Raw genomic sequence first — 20,070 nt, 5'->3', positions numbered from 1 at the left:
TCAGGGGCTTAAAGTGGGAGGGTTTTTTTTTTTGCTACAACCCTGGAATGACTGCCGCTGTCTGTACGCAAACACACAAACTGTTTGTGTGCAGTTTGTCTCACAATGTGTTGCAGCTACAGGTCCAGCTGCTTGGTGCCATCTCCACAGACCTACTGTAGTTTTTTTAATTTGACCACTGCACATTAGAGCTCTGAAACTTTAAACTGCATATGTTTAAATGTTACAGGTTACTGTGTGTATTCAGCTTTGACACTCAATGACAGACTTAAAAGGAGAGGAGAAAATCACTTTAGTTTGTCGCCAGATCATGGTTGAAATATTTTTATTGGTTGAACAGAAATTCTTTGTGATAAATAGCCTGTAAATGCTGCTCCTGCTTTTCCTGCATAAAGTTCCAGCATTGCTACATTTCAAACACACCTGTCTGCTCCCATTTTCCTACACATATACTGGGCAACTGTAGGAACCATCTTTGCATTTTCACACTCTATCTTAGATGTAAACTGGGGGTGGGACACAACAAATAAATGGCTCTCATTGTATGTCCCCTTATTAATCAAGCTGGCAGTGATTTTTGAACATGTGGTGTTTTGTTGTGTTTTAGCACAGTGCAGACAGTAGACAGAAGTGTGGGGAGAGTGTGAGGGGATTCTAACCTTCAGTAACCTTCAGTATCACCTGCTCAGCGAGGTTAACTATAAAAACACTGTAAATTCATTCTGACAGTGAGTTAGTGAGAGTGAGTCAAACCCACTTCTTCCTCCAACTAGAGAGAGGCTTTTTTGCATGCTTTGAGTTCGCAGAGAGTTCTAGTGACTCGTTCCTACTTTAATAACTGGTAAATCTCACAGAAGTCCAAAACAACTCTCAAGCCAAAGTGAAGAAAACAACAACTATTTATTTTTACCTTCAATGAAATTTATTCCATTGCTTGTCAGAGGTCATTGTTTGCAAGACACCTGCACGGGATGATTTGGATATTTTTATTTTTATATTTTAAATATTTTACTATTGGCAATCAGGTAGAGGAATAAAAATCTCTGGATATCTCTGTTTAGACTGCAGCCCTCACTGACAGACATGGATATGTGTTTTCCTCTTCAGACATTACAAACAGGTTCATGTTCAAGCAATCCTTTAAATCCATTTTAGACTTAGCGCTATTTGGCCAACTTTGCCATTTATTTTCAATATTTAATATGAAATAATCTCAAAATGCAACAGCAAAAAAATGATGTAGATTTATAAATAAATGCATTAATAATAAATTAATTATTATTCCTCTTAATTCCTAAGAAATGAGCCAGCTTTGACATGTGGTGTTTTTTGTGTGTTTTAGATAGCACAGTAGACATGAGCTTGGGGGAGAGTGTGAGAGGAAATGACACACAGGAAATGTGTGTCATTTCCATTTTTTTCTGTCTGTTAAGCTCTTGCAATGGCCTGAAGCAGAATCAAACCCAGACCCTGCAGATTTTGCCTAAGTTGCTGAGAGGTGGTTGCTGCTGTTGTTGCTTATGAATTCAGTTTATAAGATTTCTGTGTGGGATATTTGATCAGATCTTTTTTAGTTTGATATCAGCTGTGCCATTTAGTTTCAGTATTTAGTACTACATAATCTCAAAATGCAACATAAAAAATGATGGTGATGAATAAATAAATAAATAAATTAATATTCCTCTTCATTCCTTAAACCCAGCAAAATTTTCAAATGAGATGAAAATGCCAGGAACGTTTTTATAAGAAAAAAAAATCTGCTTCATGTGTTCCTCTTAGAGTTTGAACCACCTTTTAAATCAGGATTTAAAAGTCAAATTTGGTCTGAAACTCTTTTTATTCTCAATGAAAATAATAGGCAGATTCATAATGTTAGATATACAATGTTTTGTACACATATATGTTTCATTATCACATCATCATCCTCATTAGAGTGTGGTGAATGTATCTTTAAAAAAGTTGAAGGAAGTGGTAAAAAGGAATCAACTCACTAAGTAACTTCTGTTTTTTGATGATAGACACAGATGCAGTGAAGTGTCAGACGCTGTTCTTCTGAAGTTTAACAACTTTTCTGCATCAGGATCAAAGTCAGAATGAAAATCTTTCATTTTCTCTTCTTCTGCTTCTTGTCAGGTGAGAACTGATGATCTGATTTTGTCTTTAATGCTGATTTTTAATTTTAAAAAAAGTAAACTTTGTAAAACACTTAATAAAATACATACTTACACACACCATATAGTGTTGTTATTATACATCTTATTTTACATTTTATTTTATTTTTTTCATCTGACAGATTCAACTGATCTCGTCAAGGCAAAACACAATATTTGGTCTGCAGCTGAAGGAGCAAATGCTTCACTTAACTGCCACATAACTTTACCTGGAAGCACAAAGTTCTTCTGTAAGGAAAAATGTGAGCGAGATGAAGATATCCTCATTAAAACAGATGGAAGCACAGCTCAGAGTGGGAGATACAGCATTAATTATAAAGATGGATCTTCAGGAAAAGGAATTGTGTCTGTGACCTTCACACACATGATCAAGTCTGACTCAGGAATGTACAGGTGTGCTTTGGGAAAATCTTCTGTTCCAGATAAATACAATGACTTTGAGGTCAGAGTTTCAAATGGTGAGTTTGTACTAAAAGTCACTGAAGTCAAAAAACGTGGAGATCCACCGACTAGCTCTCATTTAGCAATACAGACCACTTTTAGATCAAGCGCTTTAATGAATTAATAGAAGCAATTTTACTAACACGCATTTGATTTGACATGTAACAACTGTACTAAAATAACTTCCATTGAATTTCTAACACCTCCGTGTAAAGCCTACAACAGTATGCAACAATTTATTGACGAGCTGTGAGTCCTCTGTACTTCAAGGGTCTGTAAATCTACCCTTCAAGTTCATAGTATGAAGGTAATGTTTTGCATGGCTTTATTAAATATTTTAAAACAAAAAGTGTTTATTCTGAAGGGATCGGGTACGAATCTTTTTCCAGATTTGACTGATTTAGTATGAAATACAATCATAATATAACCGCTTACAGGTTCAGTTCAGACTAATTTTGTTCTATTTCACAGATCTGGGTAAAAATGTTGGTTTTTATCGCACAGTAACTGAGGGAGAAAACATCACATTGGGATGTTCCAATACTGTGTATGGACAGAGGAAGTTCTTTTGTAAGAATCGGTGTAAGAATAAAGGGGAGATCCTCATTGACACAACTAATAACAAATCTGAGAGTGGAAGATACGACATTGAATACAGACCAGGATCTACATTTGGACTGTATGTGACCATCACACAGCTGACCAAGTCGGACACAGGACGGTACAGGTGTGGTTATGGAAACCCTCTGTCTCCAGATTCATACGACAATAATGATGTTCTTGTCATCGATGGTAAGCTCTTTTTTAAAAATGGTATGCTTTTTTCATATTCCATGTGCCTTAAAATACTATTAGTAATAATAGATGATGACAGTTCAGACAGTAAAGTAAAGAAAATGAGAACAACAACAAATAACATTTTAGTGATTTTGTTATGAGATTGTTGCTACTACCATTATATGCTTTGTTAGAAATTGTGATCTAAAATTGAGGGACATCATCTAACATTTTCACTAAAGCTGAATGTTTCTACTCTTGGTGAAAATGTTTGTAGTGTGCTTTATATGAGATTTTTCCAGTTTAATGTGTAAAAGATTATTAACTTATCCATCAGCTGATCTGATGAGATTGAGACTGAACCTGACTTTGTGGTCTATCAGGAAGATTTTGTTATCAATATTTCGCTGCATTTTGTGTTTAATAAATGTTTGTATTTGCCCCTGTCATAACATGATTATTATTATTCTGCATTTGTCTGTATTACTATTGATTTAGATTTTTGTGTATGTGTTTATTGTACTTCAAACACTTTAAACCCACCTGCTTCCACGCCACAAACAACAACAGCGACACAGAGTGAAAGTGTCACTCCAGGAGTCTCTACACATTGTCCTGACTCCTCCTGGCTTCTGGTTGTGCGTGCGTCCTTGGATGGTGTTTTGCTGATGGCTGTTTTCCTCATGCTCTTCTACATTAGTAAGACAAGGAGGAACTTTGGACTGAACACCAGAGAAAATGACACAAACATGGAGGTGAGTTTGTGTCACTTGTTTTCTGTCTGTTGTTGCAGGTTTCAGTGAGTGTTGTTGATTCATGCTGTCAGTGGGACTTTCTCAGTGAAATGTAGTAAAAGAGGTGATGTTACCTGTTGTTAAAGTTTCCAACATCAACTGAGGATAGTGAAGACAAAGCAAACAACTGTTTTATCAGACAGAAACATGTTCTATAATTATGTAGGTATAACAGCATAGGGCATATTTCACTGAGGTTATTCCCCAACATCAACATTTCAAGGTGTCTTATCTAAAACTGTGAAAGCCCCCTACACCCTGATTCCTGACAGTGAAGTACACGTATGCTGCTCTGAAGCAAATCTGTTGGTCTTCTTATGATATTTACAATGTTAAAACAGTTTTTTTTTTCCTCTGGAAAGAATTTTCAGTTTCTTATTTTTTATTTCCATTTGTTGAAACTGTGATGTTGCATGAGGTTGGTAAATATATCTTGTGCATCTCATGTGTTATGTCATTTGTTATATTTTCAGTTATTTCAGGTATGATAACTTGAATCCAACCTCCAGACATAAAGAGTCCAAAAGGACCAGGACCAAACCTTCTCTGCATTATTAAAGACCAAAATTTAAAATTTTGTTACTTAACCTGTTTTCAATTTTGGCCAATGTACTAGTGTCCTACATATTGTTGGTGTATATGTGTGTGTTTGTGTGTAAGCTGGGATAAACACATGCTTCTGATTGCTTATAAAATACCTTTTGTAATTTCAGTAGCTGTATATTAAATGTTAACAACGGGAACTTTCTTTGTAACTCTTGTTCCCCAAATATAACTTTAACTGGAAGAGGTTGTATACATTTGGTTTTACTTCATATATTTTTGTGTACTGTAAGATTTACAAATATATGTGATTACTTAATATGTATTTGAAACTACTGGCTGTTGTTATGAGACACTTTTTTTTTGAAAATACAAATTAATGTGATGTTTTCTTAAATTGAGGGAATACAGATTTTTCTTATTGAACTCAAGTGTAAGCTTCATGTTATTGTTGTCATGGTCCTGGGTCGGTGACCCAGCGCTTTACGTTTATTATTATCCTTTGTCTAGTTTATTCTGATTGTGTATTTGTTCTTAGTGTTTGAGTTGTGTGTTTCTTTCATTCCTACCTGCGTCTCTCCTTTGTGCTCCCTCTGTTGGTCCCTGGTGTTAGTGTTCCCCTGTCTCGTCAGGTTAATCAGGTCCAGCTGTGTCTCCCACCTGTGTGTGATTTCCCAGTGTCCCTCTGTGTATTTATAGTGAGTGTTTCCCTCAGTTCCTCGTCGCGTCGTCTGTATTCATCCTCTGTGTCACCCTGCGTTCTCTTCGTGCTCTCCCTGCTGTCCTCCTCTCGTGTTTCAGGTTTGCCGTTCTATAGCTTAGTTTTCCCAGTTCAGTTTATCCTTAGTTCTGTTGTGCCTTCCCCACCTTGTGTTCTGCCTCCTGTGAATAAATCTCCCTGCATCTCTAGTAAGTGTTGCATCTGAGTCCTCCTTTCCTCTCATCACACGGCCGCTGCCCCGAGCCGTGACAATTGTTGCATTTTGTGTTTAATAAATGCTTGTATTTGCCCATATATGATTATTATTTGACTGCATTTGTCTTCATCGATTTAGTATTGATTTGTTTTGTGTTTATTGTTCAAGGTCAATGTCATGATGTAAGATATCAGATGGAAGCGTATGTTTCAGGAGTTTAGTTTTCAGTTTCTTTTGTACCTTTATGTTTTGGATCTGTACAAACCTGCTATCAGCCTGCAATTATCAGCTCTTCTGTTCACATCAGTCTGCCTTCAACATCCTGCACTTTGGTCCTCACACTCCACTACACTTGACATAAGGTTTATATTAAAACTGGTAATTATTATGTGAATCAGGTCATATTACAAAGCAATGCAAAAACAATGCAACAAGTACAGCAGTGAATTCATTCTTTAAATAACATGACACATAATTAAAAAACACATGCAATATGGATGGATCTGCTTTTAAATGCTTTTAAATTCACTCAAAGATGAACACAGAGCAAATACAAGCTGCTGTTGTCTCCTCTTCTTTACTTGGTGGTTGTTTGCTTACTTCAGTCAGCTGTTCTGTCAAGTCTCCCTCTCCCTCGTCTTTGACGTGACATCAGCAGGAGTTTTGTTTTAATAATAAAATTGTTTGTGAGAGTTGATCATTCACAATCAGCTCAGCAGACAAAAACAGTTCAAAGCTGTTTATAAAACAGGGAAGGATGATTATTTCTTCAGTCCTGTTGCATCGCAGCAGATTTGAAACTGTAAAACTGGATGTTTTTCATAACAGAACATGTTGCAATATTATTTCTCAAATTTGTGCCTTTTTTCTGAATCTTGCTGCTCTTTCTGAGTTTAAATAAAGAGAAATCCTCCTTTGGTCTTGCTCTGTGTCACAGTTTGATATGAACTATTGATGGATGAACGTTTGCAACATACTTCCTCAAACAGCATGTCCTCAATCAAAGGAGTTAGTATCCCCAGCAAAAAATATTGCCTGTTACTCTTTAAAGAAGAGTAACAGGCAACAGGAGAGAAGCATGTTACGTATTTTCAGTTTTGGGGAGTAACGGAATACATGTACCGCCGTTACGTATTTACAATACAAAATATGAGTAACTGTATTCCGTTTGTGGAATTACAGGGATAATTTTACATAACCATCATCTTTATCATTGCATTAATTATCATTTCATCCAAGCATTTATTGAAGTTGCTGGCATTATGTTATAATTTGTATTATAGGTGTTATCATAATCACATATTAACATGTTTATTACAGGTGCAGTTATAACCACTTTAAATCGTTGAGTTAAATCTATAATCTTAAAAGCTTATATGCTGAGTATATTGCTACAGTAAAATAGTGGCTGAGTGAAGGCCTGAATGTATTCAGCTTCTTGTTGCATTTGAGTTTGCCTAGCAACAGGTGACGCAAAGAGGAGGACAAGTCCATGGGGACCTCAAAGGCCTGAGATCATCACCATATTTGAAAGAGGATGCCAGAAAGGGGAACTTCTGTGTCTGCATTTATTTCTTAGAATAGATCATTGTCTGTACAAGGGGCAAAGAATGTTCTTAAGATGCAAACTATGTGCTTGTAAACGCAAAGAGGGGCGTCATAATACCCTGATGTTATAAAAGCAATCTGAAGTGTATTTTTGGTCGGGGATTTACAACTGATGGTTTCCAGTGTACGTCTCCCCACGCTGCGTGTATTCATTAAAAATCAATTGTTTGATCGACCTCTTCTGGACCATGATTGTTTTACTCTCGTCCTCAATTTCGGACCCGTAACATTTGGTGCATTGGCCAGGGTTGAGTAGAGAGACTTGGAGGTTGAGACCGAGAGGGTCCGAGGTGCTCGAACGGGCAGACACGAGTCAGTGGTCGAAGTGAGTGGACATAAGCCGGCTTATTCAAAGGTAAGGCACTACCTGTTGAATTATTTCCAAAATGTGCCAATTGGATACTACAAAATTAAAAGTTTACTCACTGAAATTACTGCTAAATGTCTGCTTTGATTTTGGTGAAAATCTCATGAGAATTGAAGTTGAAGTAATGATAATGAAACGTTGAAAATAAGTAAAGAGAATAAGAGAAAATAAGTAAAGAGTAAAGAGAATAAGTGTATTTAAAGCAGTTGGACTGCAGAGTGAATTTAGAGTTATAGGTTATTGGCGAAGAGTTTGTGACAGTTAAGTCTTAATTGAATATAAAGCCGGGCTTGGACATCAATAACATTGCTTGTGTAATTTTATGGGGTGTCTTCAAAAGTAATTAAATTTTTGTAGTACGGGATTCTGGGAATTCTGAGAAGTGCATTGTTCGGAGGTGACGCTCCAAATTTCCTGGCGACGGTCAGGATTTTCCTTGGGAAGGGATAGTCCGATTGGCAATTGTGGGCAACTGGGGACGGCCCAAAATAGCTACTGACTAGGTCAGTTTACCGTCCGGGGCGGTGGTTTGCACTTTTTTGGTCAGTAGAAACCGGGTTTCGGGCGTGTAACTTTAACTTAAAGCTTCGGGGAAGCCTGGGATGTGAAATGCCCGAAAATAGAGCTTCTCAGCAGGGGTTGAGTTGGTTGACGCTTTTAAATTGTGTTAGGGCATTAGATATGTGACCACGGTCCGGGGCCGAGACTGGTTAATTGATGACAAAAAACTCAGGGAGTTTATCAGTTGGACCGTTAATTTAAATTTGTCGAAATTGTGTAGGTTTTGAAATGTCAGGCCTAATACTGCAGTTGTAAATATAAAGACGTCTCTGTGTAATATAAAATATGAGATCTATGAGTAAGATCAGTCTCTGTGTCTGATGTGCACTGATGGTGTGTGTAAATGCAAATGAGGAGCGGTGACGCGCAGAGAGGGTGGTTTCAGTTTCGAGAGTATTGAGCTTTATAACTATTGTTTGCCAATATTGCTAAATGCCTGTAATTAAGAGGCTGGTTTTGCTTATTACGAGAGTATAAATACAGTTTGAATATATTAGTGTGGATGTATAGTAAATGACTGAATTTTGATAGATGTATATATTTTGAGCCATAAAGGCTGGTGTGTTTTATTTTTCAGTTATGTGTGTGTGGGGAGAAGCTGTGAGGACGATGAGAGGTTTCAGTTTTTCTTTTTCTTTTTTCTTTTTGACTTGCTCTTTCTGATTATGGAAGGCATGTCCAAGATACTCGTATGAAAGCCTATTTTGAGTGATTTTAACCGTGTGAATGCTGTCAGTATTTGATTTGAATGTCTCTGCATGATTTGTCTGAGTGAGTGAAAAAGTGGGAGGTTGAGAGAGAAAAGGCAGTGCGTGTGAGACGATTTATGGCGTCTGAAAGAGGTTAGAACATTTAAAAGTGTGTATGAAATATATTTCCTTTGTGATGTAAAGTAGGATGTTTTAAAGTTTGAAAGTGCTTTTAATTCAAGAAATGCATGAGTGATGGTATGAGAGGTTGAGTTTATTTTTATGTTTGAAAGAGCTCTATTTAAAAGTGTGAGTGAAATGAAGGTGTATTGTTTTTTAGATCAAGATTTAGTAGAATTAAAGAGGGTTTTTAGACTATAAATTAGAGATGGCACGATACCACTTTTTTATGTCCGATACCGATACCGATATCATAAATTTGGATATCTGCCGATACCGATATTAATCCGATATAGTGTTTTTTTAATCAATAAAACTGTTTTTTTAATATCTTGCTGCATTTTGTATAAGTTCATACTCAAGTTTAAATAAACAACAACACTAAAGCTATTCTGTTATACCTGTATGTAAAAAATACACTGCACCCAAAATATTTCATAGTTCAGCAACACTGATCAATCTAATAAACTTAAACCTACTCCATCCTCCCTATTCTGGTATTTTAAAGAGTACTTAGCAGAAATATTAAGCAACCTAACTAATAGGGTTGTAAACTCCCAGCAAAAAAAAAATAGGGAACCACCCCCCACCCTCCACCTGATAATGCTTAATCAACGTAATCAACTTTAATTTGATGCAGTGTGAAAAAAAATGCACAGAATTAAATTATTTTTCAAGAATAATTAAATAGATTCAACATCTTTCTTCAACAGAATTGCAGACTGCACAGACGGTACCTTCCCAAAGGAAAAAGTACTATAGCTTACTAGGGTATATTAGACTTAACAGTTACTATATACAGTAATGGACTTCTATACATTTTACATCAGATTAAAACTTTGGGTGTAAGATTCAGATAATTATTTATTAAAAGCTAGACATTTTAAATGAGAATAAGAAAGAAAAGTATGTCTTTGTGCCCCTTTTCCCTGTTCATGCCCCTATCGGCCCCCTGGCTACACTTTGCTAGATCCGCCCCTGCACAGTTACCAGCCGTCAGCTACGTAGAAAAGGATCCTGGTGTAGAAAGTAATATTAAATAAATTCTAACAACAGCTTGTGAAGCTTAAACGTGCTGCTGTTGTTCAGCCGCTGGTTTCCTCTTTCTGGTGCAAAGTGGGCCAAAACAAACAAGAGAGACGGACTCGCGACGACAGAAAAGCCGATCAGCTGATCATTAAGCAGTTTCACGATTGAAGTAGCGGCAGGAGAGAGAGAGAGAGAGGCAGTCGCTCCATATATCGGTTGTTAAGCTTAACGTGGGAACGCTTTACAAACATTCAGAGATGAACTTACACACTTGCTTTACTTCTCTCTGGGATCACTTCCTCGGAGATGAAATGCTGGATTGCTAGCGAGGCTACAAATACACACAGCAGCTCTATGACGTGAGCGCACTGCTCCAACGTGCTACGGTTATGAGCCGAGTTACGCTGTGTGGCAAGTTTTGTGAGGTGCTTTTTTGATATTTAATGGATCGGATTACATTTTTTATTTCTCACCGATATCCGATCCAGCAATTTACGTCAGTATCGGACCGATACCGATACCTAATATCGGATCGGTCCATCTCTACTATAAATACAAAGAGAGACAGACTCTGTAGAGAACAGGAAATAGTGAACAGGAACTTTGCATGCCCATAAAAGGAACTGAGTGTGTAAAGAAAGAACACAGAGAGACAGACGAGTCAAACTCGAGGGAGATGAAGCAAAATGGAGGTCTTAAGATGAAAAATGAATATGATACTAATTATATGCTTTAGTGTGCCAATACAGGTGGACTTCTCTCAACATTGGAACCTTGAGTACGGCAGCAGAACAATAGATTAACAGAATTGGGAGAAGATAAGCCAGTCTTTGGCTCGAAATTGTGCGGCTTGATCTCTCACTTTGTCCCTGAAACTGAGAAGAAACTCAAAGGACAGTCAAGGACAGTCAATTTCCTGATGAAGACCGACAGAACATCGTGGACTTGAAGAATTAACTGAAGCTAAAAGCAGTGCAAGTGAAAGCAGTAACACTGACGAAGAATGATGAATCCAGCAGTATGAAAGATGCAACATGCATGCTGGTGAAGAACAGTGTGATGTGTCTGCTTGAAGGCACTGACTCTCATATTTGCCATGAATGGAGAAGAAAACAGAGCAAATGAAAATAAGACTGAAGGCACTGAATGTGATATTTTGCCATGCTGGGACTTAACCTAAAAGAAAGACTGTAAAGAAACAGAGAAGAAGACAACAGCTGAGTTGAGACTGTGTTTGCTGGAGCTTTGAAGCACGAACAGGACACTGTGGATGAAAAAGGACCAGTGAGAGATGAAGCTGGACGAGTTTGACTGCGAGAATACAGGATATGTTTGGACTAAAATTGAATCCGGAACTCATGAGTGTTTAGGGATGTCCACCACATCACAACAAAGAGGTAAACAATACAAAAGGTAAAAATAATCAGAAAATAACTGACAACTATATTAATGAATTGAAAACACACATACACAAGTTGTTACATGTGAGATTATTTTTGAAATGAATCAGAAGTGAGATAGTTTGAATCTAAACCTCAGTGAAAAATGCATGAAGTAAAACTGATTATAATTTAAGATGCAATGAAGAAACAGCTTACACGTAGAGTACATTAACATGAATACATAGAAATGCAACGAAGAACTCAATGAATTAATTCAATGAAGAAGCAGCTTACACTCAATTAACATAAAATGCAAGGAAGAACACGCTTACATGCATGGCATAATTGGTGTTTCTGATCAGAGATAGAGAAATGGGTTATTTAAGCACTTGTGATAATAATGAAAATGTCTTAGTTTTGTTATTTTCAGGAGTAAAGCAGACTTGGACCAACTCTCCAGGCGCACCAGTCGGAAGGAAATTGTAGGTTAACAGCAATGGGTAAGTTAAGGCAAGTTTCTGGTTGAATTGTTCACAGAATCATGTGTCCATGAACCTGGAAAACAGGCCCTAGCTCCTGGCTGAAGACTAGGAGTGCTTTATTTAAGGTGGGAAATCAAAACAGAGGGTTAGTAATTCGGGGAAGGAGAAAACTGACTGTTTAACTGGAGGGTTGGAAAGGTGTCTGACAGACTGCGAAGCCATAGATGCAAAATACCACACACAAACAGAAAATGTATTAACCGTACAAAGACAAGCTCATGAAGCTTGTCTAATCAAAGCTTGATGCATAGAGACATTGATTGAAAACCTGGCTAAGAACACAAGCATATGCAATGAAGATCAGCTTGCTGCTTGTATGAGTGAGAGAATGGTGTGAATGTTTAATAAAATAGATGGAAAAAACAAAAGAAAAGTGATTAAAGCAGTTTTAAAAGAGTGACTTAGGAGTGATTTCGTACTGAGTGATCAAAACCAGTGAGTAGTATAGAAAGAAAATGAAAATAATTCAATAATGTGTTAAGGTTTAAACATGTATTTCTCTTGTCAAGTTGGCTGTTGAGCTATGACTCAGTATGCAAATTAGCTGGAGCAAAGACACTTCCTGTGTGTGTGTGTCTCGGAGGCTTTCAGTTTAAGAGAGAGCGGTGGCTGTTGAAGATTATTTGGCGAAATATATAATGGTAAAGTATCAGGATATTTGATTACGGTGGGCAGGTCTGTTCAGAGGGGCAGATGTGAACAGGAAATTTATAATTTAGTGTTGGTACGTTGTTGAAATCGGTTTATATCTTATGCTGAATGAAAACATGGCAAAGTGAGGAAGGGAGACATTGTGCAAACGGTCTTTGATCTTTTGACGAGGTTTTCGGTGTGTTGAACGGGTGAACTTTGAGATTGTTTCAGATTTTTGAGGCTGTGGTTTTATTTCCAGAGAGGGTGTTTGATTAAGACATGGATATGTCTGAGAGGGGCCCGGGAAAAATTTTTTTGTAGTAGTGCACTCAGGAAAAACCTGTCAGGTGATTTTGTTTTGTACTTTGATGAGCTAATAATCAGCTCTCTTTTTTCTCATTTTTGTTCTAAGCAGGCCTGGGAGAGAGTGAACGGACGGCGCTGACAAAATTACCAAGTACGAAAATCAGGTGGGCTTTACAGAATTATAATTGGCTGAGGAGGAGACCTGATTGGTGGCGAGTCTCTGTCTAAAAACGGATTGTATCGATTCAATCCAGTCAAAAGTATAGAGAACTATTTTCCTAAAAAGGAAAACGAGATAAAACAAATGATTGAGCTCATTTTGCTGATGTGGAGCATCTGATGACGTGCGCAGAAGGCTGCAGTATCAGCAAAAAATATCATGTGTGAATGCGTGTGAGTGAATGCGAGTGATCGGACCAAGAGGGGAAATAAATAAAAGGTTGACAAACAGGAGGAGTGGAAGACTTAATTCTGGGGATGTTGATGTTTGTTTTGAGAAAATTATTTACTGGGGTTGGATTATGTTATTACATTATAGAATGCCAAATGCTAAAAGGGAAACATTGTTTGAGGTAACTCAAGTTACCATTAACTGAGGTAACACATGATTAATAACTGTTCTGTTTAAGTTTATTTTGTGTTATAACACAGGTTGGATCATAAGTGGGGAAAAACTCAGTATGAAATGTGAAGTTCTGGTTAACACACAGGTTTTTGTTTCTAGGACGTTCCAAGGATGCAGGCTGTGGATGGAGCCAAGAAAAGATTTGACATGATGATTAATTTGATTTCATTCCTTAAAAACAGGTTTGAAGGTCCCGAGCATGTAGACTTAATATGATATGACTAACCTTTTCTTTTAATGCCATAACCTGAGTGAAGGATTTTGAGTTTGTAACACATGAGATGTGTCACAAAAAGGGGGGAGTTACAGGATTTAAGGTTTAATTTGAAAGGGGTTTTAGGATTACTTGATGATGTTTAGGTTTTTTGATAATTTAGGTATGGCAAAACTGAGGCAGAAAGTGTTATTTTCAGGTTATTTTTGATTTCTAGAATAAGAGGTTATAATTTAGGCGTGCACATACAGATATGTCAAAGGAAAATTGTATATATGTGATTAGCTACATGAAATGTGCTCTTTTAGGGTTACTAAGCAAACGCTCACGTGACTTTTACCTAATAACTTATGTGATGATAAAGTTGTTTACCGACTAGCAGCTTGCTCTCTTCTAGAACATACAGACTTAGAAAAGGGGAACTTCAGCTCTGAGTTCTGAGAATAACTCTGGTATTTTTGTAAGTAGACAGGAAACACGTCGAGACTGCCGTATAGGGCAAATGTGTTAGAGCTTGTAATTAAATGCGGGCTTGAAAAGAGGAAGCAAATTTGGTACAGGACGTGCTTGAGATGATCAGATGAGAGAAGGGGAAGGTCAGGAATAGTTTAAACTAAGATTGAGAAATTAAATTGGGTGAAAGGGGGGTGTAGCAAGTAGATTCAGGGCAGCTCACAGCCTGGCGTAAACGCAAGGTGCCGTCACACAGCTTAAGTTATTTGTTTGATTTATTTTATGACAAAATAATGAGGAAACATTGAAAACATACAACCCGTTGAGGAGACAGATAGGGTTGGGGAATTGGAAGGTTTTGTTTGTTTAGCATAATGTAATACAAAGTATACAAAGTTTATATAACATGATGCAAACACACGAATCAGAGACACGTAATGAGAAAACTGATTAGAATGTTCCTTACAACTACATGTTTATTGTATGCAATGATATTAACTATGGCTGTGTTGTTTATTGTCTATATTTTGCAGGGCACTCCGGACCACTTGTCTGAACATGGAGGCCAGTCCAGCCCAGCACTTCCTGAGACTGTAGTTGCTAAAACAGGATCGGTAAAAAAGACAAAAGCGCGAGGTGTCAGGTAAAGGTGATGAGTGTCTCAGCAGGAATAAGGGCATAGGGTTGAATTATGGTAAAGGGTCTACCAGCTCATTCACATTTGATTTGTGTGACGTCATTAAGTGTACAGGAGCTAGTAGTAGCTGGAGAGCGTATGATCTACGGGTCTGCAATCACCCCATGATATGCTTAGGGTAAATTTAGTTGATCCAAAGTCTAAGCCGCTCGCAGAAAGCTTAATCACCATTCTGACTGATCAGATGGTAACTTCGGGAACAGTAGCTCAAAAGGAACAGGAACCAAAAGGGAGAGTACTTCTGACAACAGATTACTTTAGACTGAAGCTTAAAGAGTTGATAAAGTGTGCCATGGGTTTCAAGGACAGTAACCTCTGGCTTGATTGGGTGGCTCAAAATGCTAGAGAACAACATGTATCTGACTGTGTTGCCTGTGCTTCAGCGAGGTAACGGTTGTTTACAGAGCCCGCACCATTGCATTAGAGGATGAGTGGGGCTATGATTGTATGTTATGTGGCTAAGTAAACTTGGCAAGTGTCAGTGATGTTTTCTTTGACTGTATTTTTGGGAATATTGGTCATCGCTAGTTGTTGTATCATTCCTTGTGTCAGAGGATGGTTGGTAAAGATAATGGCGAGGGTTGCGAACCCTGGCTGGGTTGAGGGAAATTCTTTTATTCCTATTATATAATCTGCATTATTATGATTGCATTAATAACATGTTTTACAGCATTGTTTATCAGTAATATTGTTTACAGGGTTCATATTGCATTGAATATGTTTGTCACCACATTCATTCTATTCACAGGTTTAGTTCATTTTATACACATTGCATATCTGTGCTTGTTTAGAGTTGATGTTCTATCCAAGAGGGTTTTAAGCTTCACTGGTGAGAGTGTCCAGGTGATACATGTTGAGGGAAGATGAGAACATAGCAGGTTAATTGCATGCACGCTTACAAACACACATGATTTAAATATAGGCCAGGCCGAAGGCCTGGACTTTATGTAGCTTTTAACTTTACAGCTCCTAACTTGCAGGAATGGCGTGGAGTGTAATGAATGAATGCAAAATATGCTTACAGACACAAACATGATATAGATTTATTTTACAGGGTAAAGGTGAAACACATGTTGCTTTGTTTCTGCTTAGCAACTAATGAGGTAAAAGGTGTTAAAGATGAATATATGCAATAAGTGAACAGGAAACGTGTGAGGGTGAGCCAGGTGAAACAAAATGTTGTAGATAATGGAAACTTGTCTACCTGGCATTAACAGTAACTTTTGCATGTTATGTATATGCTTGAAGCCAAAAGAGGCGTAAATCCTGATAGAAAATTTTGAAGTGTGCTTTCTAGCGGAGATTTAGACTGACAGGGGGATGGTGTGTATTTTACTCGGGGTGTGTTTAAGAAAACTGAAAGCGTTGCTCACACACATAAAGAGTATTGAGATTAAGTCAAGTTAATATAATGGATAGAGCCTAGAACATGACATTGTGAACCAACTTTGAATAATGACAGGAACCTGAGATGAACACAGTAAGTTAGTAAGGTGTAGCAGAGAAAGGTTGTTTGTTTTCTATCCCTTACAGGAGAAGATTTCCACTAGAGAGGGACCCAGAAAAGGAGCAGAGACCACTTAAGCATGAAGTGTTTTCAAGTGGGAGCTGGTGTTTTATTGCTGGACCACCTAGAGGACATGAGGTTGTTGTCTGATTTGCTGAGTCAGGGGGCGGCAAGAGAGGGTCAGAGCGAAGGTAGTGGACCTGGGAATAGTGTAGTGACGTCTCTGGAAGACGTCAAGAGAGGGAATTGTGGAATTACAGGGATTATTTTACATAACCATCATCTTTATCATTGCATTAATTATCATTTCATCCAAGCATTTATTGAAGTTGCTGGCATTATGTTATAATCTGTATTACAGGGGTTATCATAATCAAATATTAACATGTTTATTACAGGTGCAGTTATAACCACTTTAAATCGTTGAGTTAAATCTATAATCTTAAAAGCTTATATGCTGAGTATATTGCTACAGTAAAATAGTGGCTGAGTGAAGGCCTGAATGTATTCAGCTTCTTGTTGCATTTGAGTTTGCCTAGCAACAGGTGACGCAAAGAGGAGGACAAGTCCATGGGGACCTCAAAGGCCTGAGATCATCACCATATTTGAAAGAGGATGCCAGAAAGGGGAACTTCTGTGTCTGCATTTATTTCTTAGAATAGATCATTGTCTGTAAAAGAGGCAAAGAATGTTCTTAAGATGCAAATTATGTGCTTGTAAACGCAAGAGGGGGCGTCATAATACCCTGATGTTATAAAAGCAATCTGAAGTGTATTTTTGGTCGGGGATTTACAACTGATGGTTTCCAGTGTACGTCTCCCCACGCTGCGTGTATTCATTAAAAATCAATTGTTTGATCGACCTCTTCTGGACCATGATTGTTTTACTCTCGTCCTCAATTTCGGACCCGTAACACGTTACAGTTACCGTTTAAAAAGGTGGTATTTAGAATACAGTTACTTTGTTGAAATAAATGGATTACACGGCGGTATTTTCCTGTTTCATAGTGTGGCGGGTCAGGACTGTTTGGGTTTTGTTTGACAGCTACGTTCTGTTCCAGGGGGCAGCGTTGCGGTTGCCATGGTTACAGGGTGACGCTCTCTCTCTGTGACTGTGTGTTTCCTGGGTGAGAAGGCGCCTTTTTTTGTTGTTGTGCTAAGCTAATAGGCAGAGGCTACAGGCATAGCTCTAAAGAATGTAGCCTCATGGGCAGTGTAGTCCGTGCTACAGGGAGAATGGACTGCTATATGCGTTATGTGTCTGTGAGCGCGAGGAGGGAGAAAAAGGAGAGTCGAAAAGTACGAGCTGTCATCGAGCAAAAAGGGGAGCTGAAAGTATATAAATATAATAATAACCACTGCAGCCAAGAAGAGTGCCTGACGAGCCCAGTTGTAAAAACGCTCGACTGTACACTGTTCATGTTTTCCTCCGAAACAATAAGTTCTGTTGGAGCAGCCTTTCAACGCCTCTCTCTGTCTCTCGCTAGCAAAGTTGACCCAGACAACAAAGTAAAGCTAGTTTTCGGCTAAAAGCCCGACACTGAACCCGCCGTATTAGCCAGAGGTCCCTTTACTATGGTTCGGAGCCGCGGACCTTCAGTAACAGCAATAAATCACACAGCAATAGTACATTCACGTAGTTGTAAAAAGCATGATAATGTATTAAGTAATCCAAAGTATTCAGAATACGTTACTCTCATTGAGCAATGTAACGGAATACGTTACAAAATACATTTTGGGGCATGTATTTTGTAATGTAGTGGAATACATTTTAAAAGTAACTGTCAAAGGATTTCAGGATTTTGGGATTTTTATTATGTTATGCTTAAAAGTACGTTTCATTATCTAAATGTATCTAAATGTGTTTGCTCTTTCAGTATTCAGCTTAAATGGGGAAGTTACACTCTGTGCAGACTCCACAGGAAGCCTGCACGCAGCACAGTTCTATTTTATCTCTTCCTGTACGTGCTATGACAAATAGCTATGAATAAAGGCTTCTTTTACTGCAGGGTGCGAGTCTCCCTGAGTCTCACCCATGTACACGTTAACCTGTCTGAGCGTTTTTATTCTGACCTGAGTTGCAATACAGGAAAACTCCTGACATTTCTTGGTCCTTCGAGCCGGATGGGACACAGCACTTTTGTGTGACCCCACAGGAAAACCTCATCGAGTCCTGACGTCGTGAGAAGCCCACGCTGAAGTCTGTCGACAGCTCCTGTCCAGGTACAGGATAAAGACCAGAAGCGTGAATTCGGGTTCTGGCCAGCGTTCTTAAAAGTGGTCCACGGCAGTGGGGGTCGATGAGGTAGACCTGAGAGACCGGCAGCAACCAGGTGAATATTAACACTCTGAGACACCTCGCGTAAAACGTCTAGGCTCACCCAGAGCGGTTGGTAGCATTCCTAAAAGTAAACGCTCGCCTGAAAAAGGGGCCGGAAGCTATTTTAGAAGGGTTTCTAGAAGTAAATGCTCGCCCGGAAAGGGGCTGGAAGCTTTTTTAGATAAACCTGGTCCGTAAGACGTAGTACGCGTTGAAAAGGTATTGTTGTTGTTTCATTTTTGTTGGTGGAATAAGTTGATTATACAGCACAATAAGGAGGCTGAACTATTCCACTGTTTTGTTTGCTGTTGGCCAAGTACTGGTGAAAAGAGAGAAACAGGTCGTGTTTTATCACGTAAAGATGACACCGCTTTCAAGAATAGCTTGAAAGTAGAAGGCCGTGTCAACTACCTCTCTCGATTCTCGTGCCAGAGAAGGTGCCGCAGTTGTGTAGTTGTAAAGGATTAAAATGGGTAACGAAGCTTCAAAACTCACTGCTGACGAGCAGTGGTTAGAGAAAAAATATCCAGGCGCCGGACAAATTAGTGCATATAGATGGAGAAATCCTAAGAAAACAAAATGTCCCACTTGGGAAGGTAAATGTAGCCCATCAGTGTTAACACAACTGAGGGAAGCTCTTTTGAAAGAAATAGCAGAAATAAAAAACCTAAAAAAGAAAGGGAAACGTTCGCAAGAATTACAATATTTCAAGGCCTGGAAGGTAGAAGCAGCTAGGCGAGAGGAAAACAAAAAGAAAAGACGAGAGAAGAAAGATAAAAAGTCAGAAAAACAGAACTTAACCGCCAGTTTAGTAAAACCAGAAGACGAGACACCGTGCGGTGCTCGCAATATGTGTATTAATCCACCACCATATGCGCCGCCACCTCCCACATCTGCCGCCACAGCTGCAGCATCTCCCACATCTGCAGCCACAGCATCTCCCACAGCTGCAGCACCACCCATTAAACACTCACCCATATCAGGAAGAACTAGGTCACATACACATCAACATCCTTATGTAAAAGCACAGACAATGATAAACAAACTCTCACTCAAGAATAGCCCACAAGAAGACATAGGTCGTGATCCTGCTGGGACCGACCTCTGGGGAGACACAGTCGACCCACCAGCCACTGGTATCTACCCATTGGTAGCAGTAGCTAACCCTAGATTTGGCCTAATAATAGGGCCAGAAGGGCAAGAAGAGCAAGATGACCGCCCACACATACATGTTTTTCGTCCGTGGTCACAAACGGACAGACAAAATGTCCTGAAAGACGTTCCTCCACTGAATGAAGGTTTTATACCATGGAGG

At 38.6% G+C, this 20,070-nt stretch overlaps 2 protein-coding genes across 2 annotated transcripts in view; one reads left to right on the top strand and one right to left on the bottom strand.

The window, feature by feature from the left end:
* The window catches only part of LOC120439390 (zinc finger protein 771-like), an 844,755-nt gene that overhangs the window by 724,126 nt on the left and 100,559 nt on the right, over positions 1–20,070 (bottom strand). The gene's annotated exons all lie outside the window — the stretch shown is intronic.
* On the top strand, positions 2,017–4,786 carry LOC120439392 (polymeric immunoglobulin receptor-like). Its single transcript, XM_039610339.1, has 5 exons — positions 2,017–2,133; positions 2,294–2,629; positions 3,084–3,404; positions 3,960–4,144; positions 4,657–4,786. The coding sequence occupies exons 1-5, from the start codon at positions 2,094–2,096 to the stop codon at positions 4,669–4,671; spliced, it is 897 nt and encodes a 298-aa protein (XP_039466273.1). The 5' UTR covers positions 2,017–2,093; the 3' UTR covers positions 4,672–4,786.

Source organism: Oreochromis aureus, linkage group 3, assembly GCF_013358895.1.
Source record: "Oreochromis aureus strain Israel breed Guangdong linkage group 3, ZZ_aureus, whole genome shotgun sequence".
NCBI classification, from domain to species: Eukaryota; Metazoa; Chordata; class Actinopteri; order Cichliformes; family Cichlidae; genus Oreochromis; species Oreochromis aureus.
The sequence above is the reverse complement of the archived record's forward strand: the minus strand, read 5'-3'. Positions and strand labels throughout refer to the sequence as shown.